This window comes from Prunus dulcis, chromosome 8 (assembly GCF_902201215.1).
Source record: "Prunus dulcis chromosome 8, ALMONDv2, whole genome shotgun sequence".
In the NCBI taxonomy this organism is placed as follows: Eukaryota; Viridiplantae; Streptophyta; class Magnoliopsida; order Rosales; family Rosaceae; genus Prunus; species Prunus dulcis.
In genome coordinates this window covers 4460742-4483102 of record NC_047657.1, presented here as the reverse complement: position 1 = coordinate 4483102, position 22361 = coordinate 4460742, and the positions used below count along the sequence as shown (strand labels likewise).

At 35.5% G+C, this 22361-nt stretch overlaps 1 protein-coding gene and 1 pseudogene across 2 annotated transcripts; both read left to right on the top strand.

The window, feature by feature from the left end:
• Positions 1 to 522: 522 nt before the first annotated feature.
• LOC117638297 lies at positions 523 to 3183 on the top strand (annotated as a pseudogene).
• A 5064-nt stretch (positions 3184 to 8247) lies between these two features.
• Positions 8248 to 20543, top strand: LOC117637718 (uncharacterized aarF domain-containing protein kinase At1g71810, chloroplastic). 2 transcript variants are annotated; one of them, XM_034372699.1, is made up of 21 exons: positions 8248 to 8800; positions 8911 to 8955; positions 9094 to 9132; positions 10025 to 10195; positions 10314 to 10466; positions 10678 to 10713; positions 11986 to 12029; positions 13218 to 13308; positions 13694 to 13735; positions 13865 to 13973; positions 14476 to 14590; positions 14685 to 14734; positions 14866 to 14944; positions 15673 to 15723; positions 16151 to 16292; positions 16420 to 16464; positions 16644 to 16739; positions 16841 to 16882; positions 17823 to 18005; positions 19255 to 19374; positions 20255 to 20543. In XM_034372699.1, exons 1-21 carry the CDS (start codon positions 8333 to 8335, stop codon positions 20357 to 20359), a joined length of 2226 nt encoding a protein of 741 aa, XP_034228590.1. In that variant the 5' UTR covers positions 8248 to 8332; the 3' UTR covers positions 20360 to 20543. The 2 variants fall into 2 exon arrangements, with proteins under 2 accessions (XP_034228590.1, XP_034228591.1); XM_034372700.1 differs by lacking the exons at positions 9094 to 9132; positions 10025 to 10195 and having other exon boundaries at positions 8269 to 8800.
• The last annotated feature ends 1818 nt before the right edge of the window (positions 20544 to 22361 follow it).

Genomic DNA, 22361 nt, shown 5'->3' with positions numbered 1-22361 from the left:
AATCCTCTCGATTTAGATTAGCGGCAACTGCCTGATTTTTGCAAGGTCAAATAGGTGCCATAATCTTTACAAATCTTCTTGTGTCTATGCGCGCGTGTGTGTGTGTTCGGAGGGGGGCATGGGGCTCTTGTACTTATCTTAATGAGGTGTTTGGTGACGAGACTCATGAGCATCTTTGTTTCAACAGAAAAGTACAAGCCAGTTAATACAAACTACAAAGAGGACAACGAAAAGATGTACAATTTGTAGATGGGTTGAAGATTGGGAGGATAATAAAATTATTATATTCAACGCGGGTCTCTGTCTCCTCCGCCATTGTTTTATCTGTGTGCCGGTTTTGTATATGTAGATAATTGATTTAGTCTTCTCTCTGATGCAAGGTTGGACCCTTTTGTTTATAATTTAAAAAAAAAAGAGTTTGTTCAAGAGGTGCTTTGAAGCCTACTGATGTTGACACCTTGTGGGTTAATGTCTCTTTGCACTCGGTTTCATCGTGAAGTTGGTTTCTTGAATCATTAGAAAATGGAACCTGCTGTTGGTATCCTCAAAATCCTACCAACTACCTTTTTGAAGGTAAAGATGTGTCTCAAATGATCTTGTAATGGGTTTGATTTGTCACTACACATTCGGTTAAACGAGTGAGTAAAAATGATCTCATATTTTTATGGAGTTCAATTTTCCTGTTTTTATTTCTTCTGTTCCCAACCTGTTTCCTTCTTATTTTGTTGACATGTGTCCTCTAACTTAACAGAAGGTGAACTCTGTTAAGTGTCATTTTTACTAACAAAATATTAAATGTTAAAATAAATTTATTCAAAACCACGGCCACTTCATCTTCTCCGTCCCAGGCAGCGAGGCAGCATATCCAAATCCACAACTATGCCTTCATCTTTTATGGTCCATTCATTGCAACAAACATGCCCTCTCTCTCTCTCTCTCTCTCTCTCTCTCTCTCTCTTTGCACCGCCACACCAGATCCAGACCCTCACCACGTCCTCTGCCTCGACATTCCCGGGGTGGAGGGATATCCGATTCTTTAAGTCAAAGAAAACTCTCTTTTTTTCATGTGTGAGTGAGGATTGAAACTTGAAGGAAGTTGTTCTTCACATGTCCCACAAATATTCTTCATGCCCCGGCTATTCCCAAATCAATGCAATCCAAAGACAACAACGCCTCCATGATTGCATCTATAAAAATAAAAAGGGATTGTCGCCACTGGGGTGGGATGGTTGTGGTGGATGGCGGTTGAGGTCCAGTGGGTGGCTGCTGCGTTTTATCTTTTACTTCAATTTTGAGTTTTTTTTATTTATAAATAATTTGATTCAAAGTTAACAGTGTTTTGTGGCATATTAAGTGAGGACACATGTCAACAAAATAAAAAAGAAACAGGTGGGAACAGGAGAAATGGAAACAGGAAAATTGAACTCATTTTTATGGACAACTACCGTGTGTGTTCTTTTCTAATTTTATTTATTATTTATTTGAATTTTAAAAATTGTGAATGTACTGGTTTATCCCTGTTTAATTAAGTGTATTATGTTTTAGTATTTTATTAACCAATGACAATTGTTAGAACTTTAAATATTTCACTTTTAAGGCATCCTGCCTTTATATATTATAGATTATATTGACGGTTTAATTGATAGGTTGCCATACTTGCACGCCAAGTCAGGAAAGATTTTGAGTTGGGCTTCTGCTAAACAATTGCCATTAGCACCGAATCGAGTTGCAACTGCAGGGGATTCACTAGCAAAGGTAGCAGGAGTCGATAAATTGGACAATCGGGTAAGCAATCTCGGGTTGGCCCATCATGCAATTTGGTATAGAAAAGTGTTTTCTCTTTTATTTTTTTTTCCAGCCAGAAAAAGAAATAGTTTAATTATTTTGTTAACATTTTTTTTCTCACACGTGGCAAGAGAAGAAGAAGCACGTGGCAATGTTAAAAAACAAGTGGCACCAACATCACACCGCTAGGAAGGACATTGTGACACCTATGCATGCCCATAATCTCCAAATGTTGAGCTCCTCCAGATAAATTACTATAAATAATATCCTAATTATTTGAGCTTCTTCAGCAAAGAGAATAAGAAATCCAGTCAGTATCCAAATTTGGTGAAGGGAGGGTTAAGAACGTTGTCGTTCTGAAGCATATATGTTGGGGCCGTGGTGGTGAGGAGGAGGTGGAGGAGGAGGAGGAGGGTGGATTGAGCCGTGGTTTGGGTCTGAAGTGTGGGACCCTTTCGGCTTAGGAATATCTGACTGGGAACAACAAGGCGGCGGTGATGAAACCTCTGCTGTCGCTAATGCTCATGTTGATTGGCGTGAGACCGACAACGCTCACATCTTTGTTGCTGATCTTCCTGGTTTGTTTGTAGTTTCTATGAATCAACATATATATGACATTCCTCTCTCTCTCTCTCTCTCTCTCTCTCTCTCTCTCTCTCTCTCTCTCTCTCTCTCTCTCTCATGTAATTAGGTTTTCTAGATTATCCATTATCATCCGTATTATTAAGGGTCTGTGTTGAGAGTACTTCTGCTTTTTTTTTTTTAAAACCTAACTTTTAGGGTTTATTTGCGATTTGCCAAACACCGTCAAAAGCTACAAAAGCAACTTTTGATTACAAAGTCGTTTGCTTTAGCTGTATTAGTACTTTACTATGTAAATTTTTTTTTTTTTTTTTTGGGTAATCTCTATATTTTTTTCACATTAAATATTTTGCTTTTTCTTCTTTTTTTCTTTTTAAAACAAATTTGAAAGAGTAGAAAATTGGTGCATATGTATGCTAGAAAAACATGAAAGAAAAAGAAGCGGCTACAGTGGGTTGTGCAGTAGGGTTGTGTGCACTAGTTTCACCCTGGTGTGAGTTCGCAAATACTATACTAGACCTGTTACGATTGTGCTCCAATTGCAGGAGTGAAAAAAGAGGACGTGAAGGTCCACGTGGAGGACGGCAACATGTTGCAAATAAGCGGGCAGAGGGTTCAGGAGCAGGAGAAGACTGAAGACTAGTGGCACCGCGTGGAGAGGCAGCTTGGCAGTTTCGTGAGGCGGTTTTGGCTGCCCAAGAATGCTGACTCGGATAAGATCAAATGTGGACTTGAAAACGAGGGGCTGAAGGTGACAGTTCCGAGAAGGTGGCAGAGCAGAACCCAAAAGATGTTAGAACCATTGATGTGGCCTAGTGAGCTCTCTTATAGAATTAAGGGCTTTTTTTTATAGTCGAAATGGATAAAGTTTTTTTGTGTGTTTTATTATATGTTGGTGTATCCTAGAAACGTAAGTATAAGTTTGTACAAGGGTTTGTAGTTACTCTCTGCACTCGAGCTTCTGCACGAAGTATCGGTATCGGTGAATTGAAAGACATTGAGGCTTTCACTTTGAGAAGGATATTTTCCATCTACTACGAACTTTTATTTATTTTTTATTTTTTTATTTTTTTATTTTTTATGTCACGCTAACTGAATTGCAAAGAATCCATCATAAAGTAAAATACAACAAATTCTTGGCACCTGAAACTCAGCCTATGTTGAAGGCTTCGACCTCAAACTTAAAACATTTCTCCAACAACAATAAATAAACACCAAATCAGCCACATGAAAGCATGAAACTTATCTCAGAGAAATCCAGTGACAAGTAAAAAAGGAAAGACAAATCCAGCCAATTGTTGGCCATTTGGTTAATAATTTAGCTAGTAGTTATATGTCCGATTCTAGAGTCTGTTATCATTCGGTACAAAGATGCGCCATTTTCTAATTTTGAAATCTAACATTCTAAAAGCTAAAAGCTAAAACTCATGTACGGTGTTCAGGTTCAAGATCCAATTTAATCCGTCAGGTTCAAGATCCAATTTAATCCGTCCAAAATTAACTGATTTAACTTATTTTTAATCAGTTACAATAGTTTTGTCCATTTTTAATCAGATAATCGGGCAACGATGCAAGGCCCTCAAAAAAAATACACCTTTTAGCTCAATTGATACGGTAGTAAAATATGTCTTTTATGTATGTAAGTGATGTTTTTTTGTGTAATAACCCAAAACAAAAATTCTTATTTAATTAGTAATTTATTTTGAGAAAAGACAATTTTGCCATCGGAATATTTTATTGAGAAAAAGTTGACTTTTTGATCGAAAAGGAATTTGACAATTCCACTTACGCCATTGCGTAGGGCACGATGAAACGAGTCCGTAGACACGGAGTGGACTCGAATCGGAGCTGTAACGAAGAAAATACGGTTAAAATACCATAAAGGGAAAAACGGTAATTTGGACAAAAATCAGATTTTTATCTCTTCTCTCTCTCTTCTCCCTCAGTTTCCTTCTCTCTCTCTCCTCTCCCGTTCCAGCCGCTCCGTCGCCTTCCAGGGATCGCCGGCCCCGCCACGGGGCACTACCGGCCACGGGACCGGTCGCGTTCGGACCGCCGCCGTCTCCCCTTCCTTCCCCGACCATTCCCCGCCTGCGACACGACCGGCGCTGGCAGGAATATGGAAGTTTATCACTTAATGAAGTCTCGGGTCTTTTCAAGCAGTTCTAAACATCTGAAATGCCTAAGTGGGTAGAAAATGACTTTAAAGTTAGTGCACGCACTCCTAGGAGTCGGGGGTCAGGGTTTTACTGAAATACTTATACCGAGCAGTTTTATTAATTAAATATTCATGATGGTTTACCCAGGCACCCGGGACCAGGCAGACCCGCATGAGAGACCTTCAGAAGGTCTAGTTAGCTCGGACCAGGAGTGAGTGGACTTTTCTTTTATAAATGATTTTATGCAAATAAATTTCCTTATTTGATCTTGAATAAGTTTTATTGATTGTGATTGTTCCTAGTATGCTTTGTTGAAGTTAAATATCTTTATTTTTGTGCTGCTTAGTTGAATATGCTAAAGATTTATAGAAAGCAGAGTTTGAGATTTATATCAGATAAAATGGCAGCATAGTTCCAGATTTAACACAAATTCAATTATTTTTCAGATTTTTCAGAAACCTTATATTTTCTTATAGCAGCAGAGTTCTTGATTTAATAAAAACTCAGTTATTTATCAGATCTTCCATAAATTTTATATTTTCTCAGAAATTTTATATTTTCCGAAACCACTGTGGGTACCCAGTTACAGAAACAGTTTGTTTTCAGTACATGTTGCCTTCGGATATGACGATATCCACAGACATCCAGTTTGCTATCAGTTTGTCAGTGCACTTGACATTTGCCTCACGAGTTTCGGGGACGCCCGAACCTTGAGAGCCAGGATTGCGGATCAAGCTGACCACGGTCCCTTGAATCCTGCCAGTTTGCCGATCAGGCTGACTACGGTCCCCTGAATCTTGCCAGTTTGAAGCTCGGGTTGACTTTGTATCACCGAGACCTGTCAGGGGAATTGACGGATATCAGGAATTGACGGAATTACAGGGGTACACCTAGGTGGTAGTTTTAAATTGATTACAGTGCTTTTATGCGAGTTTTATGGATCTTGAGTATGATTTGCATAAATATATGAATGCCTTGGTTTTAATATGCTTCCAAGGTAGTTTTAGATATTCAGTTTTACTTAACTATGTTTACAGTGGGGGTTAGTATATTCTAATGCTATTTTCTGAACCATTATTTTTGTTCACTCACATTTTTCGAATGTTTTGCGCCCCCAGGCTGTAGCGTGCACAGGAAATCCACCACCGGGCCATTTTGTCTTCCGCGCCTTCTTGTTACAAAAGTGTTGTTTTGTAAAAGGATTAACTCATCTGTAAACTATTAGAATTGCTCTGGTATATTGCCCTAGATTGAAAATGGAACTATTGGCATGTATATTGAAGTACTGGCAGTTGGTTGTATAGTTATATATGCTCGTTTTGACAGGTGAAAATTTTGGGATTGAGCAAATTACAGGGAAAACTCTGCCGAATTTTCGGTAGGAGTCAAGGTCAAAATACATTAGAAGGGCAAATAGGTCAATTGTGCTCGACATTCGCCAAGTGTCGGACACACACAGGGTCCGACACGAATTCCAAAGCAGAATTTAGATCGAGTCCTGTCATTTTGGGCTTGATTCTAAAAAAAATTCGGGATTTTTTTCTTTACTTTTCATATAATGGGCCTATTTCACATAAACAAACAAACTTAACACCTAAGCTTGAAATTTTTAATTTCAATTTTTGTTCAAAATAAGGTAAATATTGAACATGAAGGGTCTCATTTTTTTAATTTATCCAAAATCAATGGACTGCCCTTGTTTATAGAGAACACGTCCTTCTCAAACCAAATACAAAATCAACCAAATCAAACCGTCAATTACAGTTAAAATCGGCTGATTTGTGCGATCCGACTGGGTGTGATGTCAACTATGAATATTTTCTTTTTTAGGAGAGTGTATTCATTTAAGATTTTAAAAGAGTTCAATGGAGTTATTAAGTTTATAGAGTTCAATATATTTCAACTGATTTGTATAAACTCCACATAGAGTTTGACTGAATTCTTGAATTGATTTGAATGGTGTTTGTTAGAGTTTTTTCATAGATTTTAAAAGCGTTGAGTAGATTTCTAAAGTTTTTTTTTTTTGGGATGTTTATCGTTTTTTCATATTTTCAAAATAGAAAAGTACATTTACAAATACACAACGTTCAAACATTATACATCAAAAATAAAATAAAAAAGAACATATGTTTTGTATAGTATCCATTCTGAGTGCTCTTCAGGTAATATTTGAAGGAACGCATTTTTCATTAGGAACATGAAGTATCTTACTTTCTACTATTTGTTTGCTTAGCAAACCATTAGAATCGCGCCATCCACGGTTGGCAACATCAACTATTAGTTCTAACAACATATTGCTCTCTTTCGAGGTTCATAGATTATAAGGTGTTTTTCCTTTTCCTTATAAATCTCTCATTTATAATGTTACTAGATAATACATACAATATTTAATTAGTTCATAAAAAAAAAAAAAAACAGAAGATTATTTTTACCTTATGGCGTGGACTATATATATACACACATTGTAGATTGATAAAGAAGGTCAAATATTATATATATTTGTTGCTATCATATATATATATATATATTGTACATAAAAACAAATACCGAATAACAACAACTAACAAATAAATAAAGATGGAAAAGGCATAACCAAAAAAAAAAAGAAAGTAAAAAGGTTTGCTTGCTATATGAAATAATGTACAGAAAACGACGCCATGGTTTGCTTTCTCTCTCTCTCTCTATATATATATGTACACCTAGCTCTCTCTCTCTCTCTCTCTCTATATATATATATATATATACCTAGTTCGTAATTAGTAATCTATATATCTAGCCATGGTTTGCCATCATATATGTACTATGCAGAAAACGAAGCCATGGTTATTCACGACCAAAATAAAAAAATAAAAACATAAAAACAGAAGAAGGAAAAGTAGAAAAAATAATTGGGATGCTTCTGTACATGGATATATGTACAGAGACAACAACTATTCAAAGACTATCAACCATAGGATAGGGTATCAAAAGATAATACAAATATGAAAGCGTAGAAAAAAAGAAATTTTTTTTTACCTCCACTTTACAAAAATGCATGTTTTGGAAAGCATGTTCAAAATTTATAGGGTTGATATAAGATTTGTCAAGGCTTTTTCTATTTATACTTACCACTTTAAATTCTAACGAAATTGGGCAAATAATTAATTCCTTCAAAATAAATAACTTTTTGAATACACCTAGATTTCGATGTATTTTTTAAAAATTGAATACAACTAAATTTTACAAACTCCTATGTTTGGATGAAGTTATTGAAAATTATATGGAATTCTAAAATGAAAGAATTTAGATTTCCATCATTTCAATTTCTAGCAAATATTTCAGTGTTTGGATTTATGTATGTCAATTTTGTAAATGACGGAATTTTGTAAATGGCACCATAAAAATTGTGGAATGACACCTATATTGGTGGATATTAAACTTGGGAATTTGATGTCCCAATTTCCACAGTTTTTTTCCTTATCATTTAATAAATTCTACACTTAAGTTACTAAACAAGGGAATGTCAATTTCTCCTCTTCAATTTCTGACTTTTAGCTCAATTTTGAGTTATTTTCCCTCGTTCAAACGAAAGGTTAAAATCTTAATTAAATACACCTAAATTTTTGAACTCTTTTAAAGTCTTAGTTGAATACACCCCTTTTTGTTTTTCTCTTAGAGAGTTTTGAGATTATGGGTTATGGACCACAAAAAGACCCTCATCCAAAAAACCAAAACGGCCACGCAAATGCAACGTTCACTTGGAGACGAGACAACAACACTCAACATTCGTTCATACACAAAGCATGAGCATTACTTGCATGACATGAATGGTTGAAATTCAACAAACACCTCCTTTCAAATTCCAATTCCCAAACTCACATTTCTCCTTCACTTCTTCACTTCCCCTCCAAAAAACAATGCTTCTTCGCCTTCCCTCACCTCCTCTCTCCTCCTCCTACCTTTCCACTACCACACCCATACACCTCCGATTATTCTCTTCCTCCTCCTCCCCTCGCCCCCGTCCTCGTCGTCGCCGCTCTCTTTTCCGATGCGCCGCCGGAAACGACCTCGTCGAAGTCGACGCCTTCACGAATAAGTCGGGCTACCTCTTCGAGCTCAGTAACTCCGATGCCAACTCCATAGAAGACTATGACATCTCCAAAATTGGCGCCATTTACAGGCGGAGGCCGCTGATTCTTCTTCGCCGGCTCTTCCAGACTGGTCTCACCTTTGGAAAGTGGTTCGCGTTTCGCTACATTGATAACCTAATGGAGCGCTCTGACCAAATGTTCGAGGTCAATCTTTAATTCTGCTCTGTTCTGAAATGAAATTGCGAAACTTTTGGGTATTTATTAATTTTTAATAGTATGCAATGGAAATGGTTGATTTATACGTTTGCTTGCAGGTCAGAGCTGCAGAGCTTCGGCAAGTACTGCTGGAACTTGGACCGGTGCGTTATGCTTGTTTCTCTCTTTTTATGCATTTCATTATTGAATTGCTTACAATTGTTGATTATTTGTATTATTGTTTTGTGCTTAAGCTAGTTGTTAGTTAATTCTTATTATTATTATTTTTTTCAATCTTATAGGCATATATCAAAATTGCTCAGGCCATCTCATCTCGACCTGTAAGTTGAATCTTTCTGATTAAAGCGTGCTCTTCCTTAAAAAAGAAAAAAAGAAATTAAAGGTTTTAGACATTTCAGTCATCAAAATATGATGGTTTGTGCATATTTCTCTAGTTGGGTATTGATAGTCCCAAACTACATTTCCTTTTTTATGCAGAAAGCATTCCGTGCATGTACTATAATGTCTGTCCACACTTTTGGCTATTGCTTGTGTAAGAGTCTGACTAGTGCTCATTAGTCATTAGTCATTCCTGGTGGAATTTTTATTCAATTAGGAGGGGCCTTCTCCCTTTTTATCTGTTTTTAGTGAATTCTGGAATTTTTGTTCTTGTTTTCACTTCTTCTGCATTAATGTACTAGTGAAAGATATAGGGGCTTTGCAACACAATACAGGTAGGCAGGCAGTGCAGTTGATATTATTGACATCATGTTTAAAATTATGTGGAATTGTTTCATCGAAAGTCTGAATTTAGATCCAGCTTACGAGTTTGGCTAGTACTAATAATGGAGGCACAAGATAAATATAAAAGATTATGAAGTTTTGCATTTGATGTATTATATTGGAAGTGGTTTTTTTTTTTTTTTTGAAGTTGTCTTCTTACCTTGGTTCAATAACTCTACATATTCATGACATGCAGCAGTGCAGAGTTACATATATGCGTTGGGATGTTCTGCCCTCACTTTTTAATTTATATAGTGCACTTTCCCAAAATTAATGTTTTCAAGGCTTCATGTGTATTTTTGGATATTTTTGGAGATAACCTAGTTCTTGTTCTATTGGTAAAAGATAGTCATAAAATTTAGTTTGTTCTTTTCCAAAATGTAAGATTTCTGGGTCTACCTCAGCCGTTGCTTTGGTTATCCTATTAATTTTTTCTTTTTCCTTTTTAAGGACTTGATACCACCATCATATTTGGATGAGCTCTCACTGTTGCAAGATCGAATATCTCCATTTTCTACAGAAGTTGCTATAAATACAATAGAACAAGAACTAGGTTTACCAATAGAAGAGCTTTTTTCAGAGATCTCACTCGAACCTGTAGCTGCGGCTTCCCTTGGACAGGTCTTATTTGTTTATGCTTTGTTCATGACCATGTAACTTAACTTTCGGCATCCTTTTTTATCTTGACGGTCCAAATTCATCTCTCTCTCTCTCTCTCTCTCTCTCTCTGTGATGTTAGGTTTATCAAGCTAGGCTTCGTCGTACAGGACAGGTTGTTGCAGTCAAAGTGCAAAGGCCCGGAGTACAAGCCGCTATTTCCTTAGACATATTGATCTTGCGTTCCCTAGCAGGTCTACTTAGGAGAATAAGAAAATTAAACACTGATCTTCAGGTAATGTTGCAGCATGTAACTTAGTATTGCATCACCCTCTAGTTAGTGTGAATGAGAAGAAAATTTATGCACCCATCCCAGAGTTATTCTATGAGGTATGTCTATGAGAAACATTAGTACTTATCAATGTATGGTCGCTCTGTGTATGTGCATATTTTTTCTTTATATTGTTCTTTTATGCCTTTTTGATTTTTATGACCTTCACATGCAGGCAGTTGTTGATGAATGGGCATCAAGTCTCTTTCGGGTATGTATTTATCCCTTTATGCACCTTATGGACTTTGATGTTTCAAAGTATATGTTATCACTGTTGACATCTGATCAAAAGATATGAAAAAGAAAAATAAAGTATACTAGCAACCAGATACCGAACAAGTATTTTTATTTTCGTTTTTCCTCTTTGTTTTTGTTTATATGCTTTCTCATTGAAGTGACTATAGCATACACAAATAATGGATGTCTTTGGATAACTTTTCTTGGTTTACCACTATTTCCTAAAGATTAACTGTTAGAATGTGGCAAATTAATATTTTCAAACTATGACAATTAGAATGTGGACCACGTGTTATTTTTATATTCTAACGCCCCTATCACTTGAGGGTCTCTCTCACCTCTAGAGGGCCCAAAATGTGGAACTCAGTGTAAATTGCGAGATTGCAGTTTTATCGATGTGAACTCAGGATGTTGCACTCAGAGCATCCACAATGGGCTCCCTAAACCACCTCCTTAGACAAATTTTAGGGTGGAATCATAAAAATGTAACTCCAACCATGCTCCCTATCCACCTCCTAAAATAGGGAGTCCTCTAGGAGCTCCTAAATCTGAGGAGAGAGAAAGGACCCCTAGTGGCTCCCTATAATTTAATGCTGCTTTATTTAATGAGTATTTCAAACTTTTATTTAATGCTAACTATTTTTTATTTTATTTTTTAATACAGATGGACCAATCAAAAAAGAGTTATAGCATTTATGACTCTCCAAATTAGGGAGTATGGTTGGAGTTGAAATTTTTTAGAGAGCTCCTAAAATAGCTTTCTTATATTTTCAGCTAAATTTTAGCTAAGAAATAGAGAGCATCATTGTGGATGCTCTCAGACATGATATTTGAGTTTACCATTGTTTCAAAAGCTTAAGCTGTTGGAATGTGGGTTAAGCATTATTATTATTATTATCATTTTGAAAAGAAGATAGGCATTATTTTTATGCTCATAACATCTTCAAAACTCACGATTCAACTACAAATATACTCTTGCCAGAAACATGCTGCAGTGACATTATTAGCATGAATGGACAAATTTGCATCATGTGAAAAATTTGTCTGAACTGCACCGAAATTTTCAGCAGCATCCCTTGAATGTGATACTTTGTTTGTCATGTGTTATTATGCCTACTTGCTCACATTTCCTTTCCTTTTTTTAATTCCCTGAACATCTTTCTGTTATCTAAGATATCCTTTTTGGTTGTATAAGGTTTATTCTTAGAACTTCAAATTGAATACAGGTAAATCACATTGAATGCAGGAGATGGACTACAGGACAGAAGCAAATAATGGTCTCAAATTCAGGTAAGTGGAGGGATTCAAAACTTACGTAATCTTAATGATTGATAGTGTTGTAGGAACTAAGTTCTAAGGATAATAAATAAAGCCCATCCAAGAACAAGCATATAATTATGGGTACTCTTTTGTGTGATAAGTGCAATTTACACATACATTTGAGGTTCATTGAATTCACATGATTAGTGTAGTAGGTGGGATAGATTATGTTTTTAGAATTTTTGTGTAATAAATGCAATTTACACATACATTTGAGGTTCATTGACGTCACATGATTAGTGTATTAAGTGTGATAGATTATGTTCTTAGAATTTCAAAGTGTATTAATGCGGCTTTTTTCAGATTTATGTACCAATGAGCCTATAAAAGGGGCACTTAGCAAGCTTTAGTAAAAGTTAGTGAAAGTTCTTGTGATTTCCTGTTCGTTTGAAAAGTTTGGGTTGACTCGGAGTGAGTCCAAGGCTGGTGCGATTCCGTAATTTTTCTAATTTCTATTGTAGTGATTCCAGTAAACATTTGGTGGGATTCCATAGGCTTGAGTGAGTCTGGATCTCTCTTATATTCCTTTAACTCATTCTTCTACTACATCAGTTTTGGTATCAGAGTTGGTTCTTCTGCTATATTCTTACATGGTGGGAGATCCTAAACACTTGGTACTTGGGTAGATGGGACTCAGAGATCAATCTTAAATTTATACTACCTCACATGTCAAATTATAGCCTATTTGTCATCTCTCTCTCTCTCTCTCTCTCCCCAATAAGATTCTCTTGCTTTTCCTTACATAAATGAAGCTTTCTATTTTATTTCATTGAAGGCCTAAGTTTATTAGTTACCTAATGGAAGGTACCCCTTTTCAGTCTCTGGCAATGTTTACTTTACACACCATGCAAGGAAGTTACTTTGAATTGCCTCGTGATCAACTAAAAGCTTCAATTTGAAAAGCAAAATCCTTTGACTTTTAAAGATGACAACTTGTTTCATTTGCAGTAACATTCTTTGACTTTGACCTTACCATAGTTTGACACGCTTTCTGCCTATAGGGCACTGTATTATCATAAAATTTCAATGTATCACCTCCCGTTTTCTTTCATGTCATTGAAACTTTATATCCTTTTCCAATTGTTATGAGGTGTATGTTTCACATTGAGCTTGATTACAAAATTAATGTTCTAACTGTGGTCCTCTGCGCTTGATCAGAAAGCTATATGGTGGTATACCTGATGTTTTGGTTCCAGAAATGTATCTGGATTACACAACTCGTAGGGTGCTTGTGATGGAATGGGTGGAGGTATTTGCTATTGCGTTTGTCTTGGTTTTGTTTATAACATGCTATGGGACCAGCTCTATAAAGAACAACTTCCAGTGGCTTCCTGACCATTCTCCTTTAATTATCACATTTAATTGGAGTGCACAAATGTGATAATCAGAATTCCAATTGGACCCAAGATAGAATTGAAAGGTGTATGAGATATTGCAACTAAACAAGATTAAAATTTTGTTTGTAATTTGTTGCGCACTTAAATCATAAGAATTGAAAGTGGTGGATATATGTGGATATATATGACTTAAGTACTAGGAAATAGAAATTACTTTTCTTAAAGATGTATTTTTATGTGCCGTTTAGTATGTCTGTATGTTTCTGCTTATATTTTCTCTGTTTACTTGTATTCTAGGGGCAGAAGCTGTCAGAAGTAAATGATCTTTACATGGTTGAGGTCATGCGCTAAACTAATTTCAGTTTCACCATTCCTCAAAAATCGACCTGTTGAAGTCTTTACTTTTTATGTTTAATTTTTACCTTGCCGAAGAGCTTAATAAAATGCCTGCTTCTTGGTGCTGAATAGGTTGGGACTTACTGCTCATTCAATCAACTTCTGGAATATGGATTCTATCATGCAGATCCACACCCTGGAAACCTTCTTCGTACATATGATGGGAAACTTGCCTATTTAGGTACTAGGCTTGCTCACGTGTGAGGTTAACTTTACATTTTGTTTGTGCATAACATATGTGAATGTGTGGTTGAGGGATAATAAATGCTAGTTGCTATGGTGATTTTAGAGAATAACTTATGAAGGACAGTGTACGAAACGAATGTGTCTGAAAAACAAAAGAAAGCCACCAAAAAAATACAACAGAATAAGGGAATTAGAGCAAGATTGCCAAAATATAAAGTTTCAAGTAATGAGGTTTATTAAAAATAGGCCCATCTAGATATTAAATAGAAGCGGCGTTGAACAAAGATTTGTATAGATATTTATATCCAAATTGGAACTGGTGGACTGTTCAAATTTGACTGTGAACAAAGATTTACATAGTTCAAGGTAAGAAAGAAAAGACGCCGCAAAGACACGATGGAGATAAATTTACTCTTTGCTGCTTAATGGGTTGAATTCCAATTAATGTGTTGATTTATTTTATTAACCTCTATTAACTTACATGGTTCCACAATCAGATTTTGGTATGATGGGTGAATTTAAACAAGAACTCCGCAATGGATTCATTGAAGCTTGCCTCCATCTTGTAAACCGTGATTTTGGTGCTTTGGCTAAGGACTTTGTTACTCTTGGGTATTATGTTTTCCATTTCTTTCAGTTGATGCACAGGTTATGTTAATTGACATTGCTGGAAGTTATTTTGTTAATTCTTTTACAAACTCTGCAGGCTTATTCCACCAACTGCAGACAAGGAAGCTGTTACAAAGGCTTTAACAGGTTCCTCTTTGTGTTTACATGAACCTAAGGACTTAGTTTGTCTGATGTCTTGTAATTAAAAGTCGGGACTTCTTTCTGTGGAAGGGCTCCATGAACTGGTCTGATGCCACCAGCATTGTTTGTGTCTGTAGGTGTCTTTCAGAATGCTGTTGCCAAAGGAGTGCGAAATATTAGCTTTGGAGACCTCTTAGGAGATTTAGGAACCACCATGTAAGGTGTTTCCTGTTTCATTTTGATCCACTTGGAAGATAAGATTTATAAATTTGCAAACTTTAATGTGCCGCCATCCTTTGTTTCTCAGTTAACATTTTAAGGTTGCCAATGCTAGAGCTTGTGTGGATTCATCATATATTTTTAGGCCATTGATTTCACAATTTCATGACTTATATTCCCTCATCCACAACATTAAATGAAAAATCAATTTCAGTGGCATCCACATCTTCATCCTCGTCGTTATCATCATTATCATCTTCCTCATATTTTTCCTTCGCTTCTTGGGAAACAAAGTCCTCCCAAGTCCATAAGACTGTTGCTTTTCACCCACACTAGGATGAAGACACAGCTTTTTTAGGGGTTTTCAATGTATGAAAAATGTAAGTTTAAATTGAACTTATAAAGCAATTTTTGTAATAATTGTCTTCGTGGAATTTCTCTCATATTATTGGTGCAGTCACTGTTGTGCCAGGTCACGTTGAACATTGTGTCGTCTATTTCTCTTCTTTTGATATCCAAGAAATCTGTCTTATATCAAACCACTTGATTATTTGCATTTTAACTTTTTCCACATGGAAAGTGTGCATATGTTTTCACTTCTCGTTCACATTTCCTGAAGATTGGAAGTATGTACTGCTATATTGAAGTTGACATGTTCACTCTCTTGAGCTTTATATATAATTGTTCATCAATGAATTGTCTGATATTTTCTTTGTTTGTTGCAGGTACAAGTTCAAATTCCGTATACCTTCTTATTTTTCTCTTGTCATTCGAAGGTAGTTTTGTGTTTCCAAAAATATAAAATGGACCTCATGTACTGTTATTTATTTTTGATATTTTGTTTATTCGTATATAGCTTCTCAATTTGTTAAATAATATTTATTACCTGGTTAGTCCTCTGATAATGACACCCAAAGAGAATGTAAAAAACTAATTCTGTCACAAATGAAATCCACTTACTTCCGCTTACTTAACCTTATCATCAAAGAAGTTATGTCTTTCCAACCAAACAATACATATAGAAACCAACACTGCACATCTCTAGACTTTCCACGAGACAATTTATCTACGAAGACAATTAGTCTAGCATCATCTAATGTTAAATCTGAAAATTCTTAGAACTTTCCATCAATTTAGTTTCTGCCAAATGTTAAATACTTGTGCTATCTGTTGTCTTCTAATACGTTTGTTTATGGTTCTAAGCCTTGCTGTATTGGAAGGCGTCGCCATCGGCACCAACCCAGATTACAAAGTTTTAGGTAGTACGTACCCATGGATTGCTAGAAAAGTACTAACTGATAGCTCACCAGAGCTCAAGTCTTCCCTGCATGCCCTTCTTTATGAGGTAAAGCTCCAATACAATTTTTAAAATTTTTTCTATATGAGGAGTAGTACTGTTTCTTTCTATTTTTTCGCTCATTGTATATTCTTCATCATACCACAATCTTGATTCCTAGATGATGTCTTATCAGGAAGGCATTTTCAAAATTGATCGTCTAGAGTCTCTACTTTCAGAGGTAATAACTATTTCTTTCTTGATGCGTGTCCTCTGGTCTTTTTCTTGTGAAACATGTATTTATAATGGAATGTGAGTTAGATACATGATGCATTTTTAGTTCACACTAACATCTTAGTTATCTCGAATTTCGGTACAGTTGTTGTCATTGAATTAATTTTAATTACTCTTTTGTGGCAGGCCCTCCGTGCCAGAACAGAGAAGGCTTTATTAAGAAAACAAGAAGATGAGAGGGTAGTTATCAAGCAAATCCTTTCTTTTATGTTGGCAGAGAAGGTAAGAATTTGCATGTGTCTTATTTCCTTTTCATCTTCAATCTGGGCAGCCAGATCATAAAATCAATGTCAAATCTTACTTTATTTGTAATGTCATTTCAGGGTGCATTTGTGAGGGATATACTTCTTCAAGAATTTGCGAAGGTAGAATCATTGTGCTTATGCTTGTTATTTTAGTTATAACCCATATTAGGAATGGTGATAGTAGAAAAGTACAATTTTAATTAACCAACATAACAGAAATGTAACTGCAGTCTGTATTTTTTAATATCTGAAACATATTTTGTTTTGTTTGGAAGGTTTTACCTTTACATTAGAGCCGTTAATAATTGAACCTTAAGTAGTTACTGTGTGTTGGGGTTTCCCCCCAACTAATTCATTAAAAATAAAAACAGAATTGAACCTTGATGGATAAAATGTATTAAATAATAGAATTACTAGTTTCCCCGTAAATATATTTTTCTGATGAGAAAAAAAAAATCTTAAGACTATAAGAGATGGAATTGTTAATTATTTACACGGAGCGAAGTTTGTTCTACAGAAGATTATTGTTTGTCGGGGACTATCAAATTTCAACTTATAAGTTAATACAGTGTTCAATTTAATATGCCTTTACAGTGCGGCATAAAACCACTTAGAATGTTAGGGGTAAAATGAGTCTTCAATGATATATTAACGCATGGACTTCATAGAATAGATCTCTATTGTTACACAGTTATAACCCAACATCTGGATTGTGAATTAAAAACGTGTATCACATGTTCCCTGTCAAGGTCCACTGGATTTCAAAATTTGAAAATGGCTGAATGATTGCAGTTTACACAAACTAAGACGTATCTGTTGCCCATCCTATGACACATGTTTAATTCCCCTGCAACAATTAAATGATTGGCCTTGATGAAAGAGATAAACTATTTCATCATTGTAATCCCTGAGTTTCGCATATGGCATCAGAGATATGGTTGAATTTGTCAAAATGCCTTGGGCATGCGGTTATTGTAGTTATTATTGTACTTATTATTCTTGCTCTTCTTATTATTGTTTTTGGTATTTCTTTTCTATTTGATTCCTCAATTGAACTCAGGGATTGGATGCACTTGGGCTGGCAACCTTGGATTCTATTACTACTCTGGCAACTGCAAGCATACCATTCACTTCTACTTTTTCATTCTCAACAATGACTAATGAAGACAAAATCAACTTAAGAACACTACATCGCCTTCTGCTGTTACTGTCAGGGCTTCAAGGAATTGAAAACTCCAAAGCAGTAAGAGTTTTAAGCTTGTTTGGTGTAGTGATGAATAATATCAGTGGGAAAGAATAAAGGGAGGGAAAGACGAAAGGGCTAAATGCACATAATATTTCTTTGAAAGGGCTAAATAAAGGGCTTGATTTTCTGGTTGTGGTATGGCTTAGGCTTTTCCTGTGAACCTTCTCATGGTAGTTTAGAACTATGAGTGGCAAGTATGTTGAGTCTAGGTTGGTATATCTCTGTTTTCATCTGAATGAATTTAGCGACACTTTTTTCCTTTTTTTGGACCAATGGTTTCTTTTGTTTTCAAAGCAGTTTTCTTCTGTGACAAACTGCAAAAATATATATATTGACAGGTATAATTTTGAGTATTGGAAGTGCATTGATTGGTGCTTAGGTTTTGTTTTTATTTTTCTTTAAAGTCTTTGGCTTTATATGCTTTGCGCAAATGTGAATGTTGTGGCCATTCAAATGATTTCAATAATTATAATAATAATATTCTCTGAGATGATATCCCTGTGATAAAGAAGAGTAGTTTTTTGGATTGGAAAAGATGGAGAAAGTATTTGCAAGACAAGTTGCATGTTCATGAACACTAAACACTTTGAAAGCTTAATTTTGCATTTTGAAAAAGTCATTCTTCCTCTTAATTTTTTTGATGAGGACAGTTATAAATAAGGTGATGGTTCTATGTAGAGTTTGGACCACCCATATTTTCTCAGTTAGTTCCCTTTAAATGGATACATGTAATGAAGTTACTGTTTTACCCCTAATTTTTTGGCATTAAAAAAAATGGCCTGGCCACAGAAAGCTAGAGGATGCAGAGGGGTTGTTGCCTCCAGCACCATTGATAGAGGTGCCAGGAGTGTATAGAGGAATGGCAGCTGGAAAGTCCTTTATCTTTTTCTATATAAATTGTTTGCTCTTCATTTTGTTTTGTTAAGGGTAAATTTGCATTAAAAATTTTACAAATAAGGGGAAGATTACTAGAACCACCCATTTGTGAATTGGAACCTCATTAAATGGAAGATCACATTTGAAGATGACACCTAGTTTTCTATGATCAGAAAGTTATCTTGCATTTGAGACTTGAAGTGTTCTATGGTATAGGCGAGTTTGTTGCAATAATTTCATTTTATAGTGTGAGTATTATGTTTTGTTATTAATTGTCACGTACACATTGTAGTGAAGGATATAACTTTTTCAGATTGTGTGTAATCTTAATGTTTCTATTTACTGATAATTCTCAACTTTGGCCTTGAAGGTAATTAAAGAGGATATCCCATACAATAATCAACAAATGAACTTGGAGGAAGCATCATTAGTATTCAATCAGCTTGCATCCATTCAAGACATTCTACCTATCCTTTCTGTTATTTCTGAGGTAAGGATCGCATTTATGTTTGAACATTATCAATTACATATTTTGGCATGCTAGTTCTGGAATGAGTACTTGGTAGCTTTGGATTTCCAAAACTGTAGTGTTTGGATCCATATGGCCATTCACTTCTCTTCAAGATTTCAGATTTAAAAGGTTATGACAGCGTTCCTAGAAGGTATGGTTGTTATTTCGTGGCATTAACTGAGTAGTCTTCACAGAATAGGTTTGACTAGGAATTTGGCCCTAATTTATGCAATTGACTAGTCGTCCAGTTGTTGAAGAGTTGTTTAAATTTTCCAGCAATGTATGTTTTTATTAATTTAATGATGATTATACCTTTTGGTCAGAAGTTGACACTTCTGCATAGACGAACTGGGGAATTTTGTGGGAATTTGTGGTCCTTATAGAAGTTTCCTACCAGTGTGGGAAACAGATTATACCTTTTGATCACCAGTGGCGAAGCCAGGATTGAAACTTGGGGTTTAATGGGCGGGGGCAGGGGCCTAGGAGGTGTGCTTGAGATGGGGTCGGGACTTGTGAGCTAAAAAGTTTGCTTAGATGATGTTTTGGTGCATGCACTGTCGGGAAAGAACCATCTCTTTTCTGTAATATATGGCAAGCATCTTCTGTGCCTATTGTCCATATGCAATTGTTATTTTTTGTTTTCTACCGGTTGTAGCTTTTCTCTGTCACAATCAGTATATAATTTTTTTTTGTGGGGGAATCAAACCTAGGATTAAACCTTATACACTTGTACTTTTTATAATGTGCAAATTATCTTTCTTTTCTGATTACTAGTTCTTTGTACTTTGTTAATGTTTGGACTGCATTCTGCATTTTGCATTTATGCTGATTACAACTTTATATGTTCATACTTTGGCAGCTCCCACCAGAATCACAGCAGCAGTTACTTAATCTGCCAGCCGATCTCACAGGAAGATTAATTTCTCGTGCTGCTGCAAGGACGATCCGAAGGATCATTTTATGATACCCAAATATAATTTCGACAGCAATCAAAGTTGCTAGCTTATACAAGAAGCAAGATTTTGTGCAGTCTTCTTTCTGGTTTTCCTTGGCTGTATTGATCATGCCTTACAATTGGTTCCTTTCTTTTCTCGTCTAGCTAAAACTAATTCTAAATTATTTTTCAAAGCAAAATATATATATATATATATATATATATATATATATGTAGGAAATTATAAAGGTATGGAAATGGTTTGGGTGGTTCACTATTATACTCAATATAGGGATCCAAATTATTTTAAAAAAAAAATCCACATTCAATAGACTTTAGAAACACATCCAAAGCCTATTTACAACATAACAAAGAGGCTTTGAGCTTTCTATAAATTACAAAACTGTCATCGATTTTTTAAAACAAGCTTAAGTCCAAAATCTTTATTAAAAAAAAAAACTCAAAACCCTAAATAAGGTATCAAAGTAATTTAATAATTAAAATTAAATTCAGTAAGGCCAACTGTCATTTTTTGGTTTTTTTTTTCAAAAAGTTTGTTTTTAGAAATTAAATAGTGGAAAGTTTTATTTATTTATATCACTAGTGCTAAGAATGAGTATATAACTAAATATCTACCAAATGGACAAATGATATTAATCATATACACAACCATGTTGTGTATCATATACACAATAATCTCTCTGGAGTATAGAGGACATTAAACTTTGTTTGGTCAAAACATATCTGCAAGGTGTCATTTAATTATTTGAAATCCATGAAATCAGTCAATCCTGTAAAAGTTATCACTTATAAAAAGCCTTTACAAATGTATAAATCTAAATGGACTACACCCCCGAAACTATTTGGGCATTCAACAATCAACCCTACAGGACATTTTCCAAGTACAAATTACCATGCACAGTATGATTAGGATCCGAAAACATTATACACTTGAAGGGTAAGCACCTAGCTGGCTAGCTAGCTTAAGACCCCTTAAGCTTTTTGGAAAAGGACAAAGCTTGTGCTGGACATGGTAGGACCTATATTCTTCTTGCTTAATTATGTAACTAAGGTTTAAAAAATGAGCCAAAAAGCATATATATTGTTGAAAAGTCAAGAATGGAGCCCAGAATGATAGAGCTCATTATCTACTTGATTGAAAAAAAATGATGATGTTTGTCTGCCAAACATTCGAGAAAAGCCAAAGACTTGTGAGTGAATAGCCAATATTTTAGCCTATAAAGAGACACCTCCATCAATAGAGAATGTATCTCTCCAGAAAAAGAATGAGAGCACACCAAGTGAGAAAGAAAGAAAGCCCCGATAGAGAAGGAAGAAAGAGGAAGAGTGAGAAGAGAGAGCAAAGAGAGAAATAAATGAGCCAGTGAGATTGTAAACACTAAAGATGTAGCCCTATTATTTTACATAGTGAAAAGCTACTATTGCTACTCTTCGAGAACGTAGGCATGGCCGAACCTCGTTAAATATTACGTCTTATTTACTTTAAGTGCAACTCAATATTCCCACATATACCATTCATTTTACAACACGTTATCAGCACATGAAGCTCTCTATGTGGGATATGCCTTGATGACCTCTACCCGACGTCAGGTAGACGTCTGACATCTACCCAACGTCCGACCTACTTTACTAAAAAGCCACGTAACCCCAATTTTAAAGGATAAACCGTTTGACTCCTGCCGAAAATTCGGCAGAGTCTCCCTTGTAACTGGAACGATTCCCACACTTTTAACGTGTAGAAAAACAATAAAATAACTTCCCAACTTTCAGCATACAAAGACTACCAACCAAGCACAAACGCAAGCAGTTCTTAAAGACTCGGGACAAAATAAAAAATCAATCCAAAAAAATAATTAAATTCGTCGCTGCACCTAGGTGAAATCTCAGGCTACCTACATACCCCTTAGTGAGGGATCTAGCGACACGTAGTTGTTATGACAAAAAGAAATCACAAATCAGAAATATACAGAATTGTCCAAGTAAAACCTACAATAAAATTTAGATTCATTCT

Coding starts and splice junctions, on each gene's coding strand:
- LOC117637718 (XM_034372699.1), top strand. CDS start 8,333: ATGGTTGAAATTCAACAAACACCTCCTTTCAAATTCCAATTCCCAAAC. Junction 12,030..13,217: donor AATAATGGTCTCAAATTCAG/GTAAGTGGAGGG, acceptor GCGCTTGATCAG/AAAGCTATATGGTGGTATAC. Junction 14,591..14,684: donor AAGGACTTTGTTACTCTTGG/GTATTATGTTTT, acceptor CAAACTCTGCAG/GCTTATTCCACCAACTGCAG.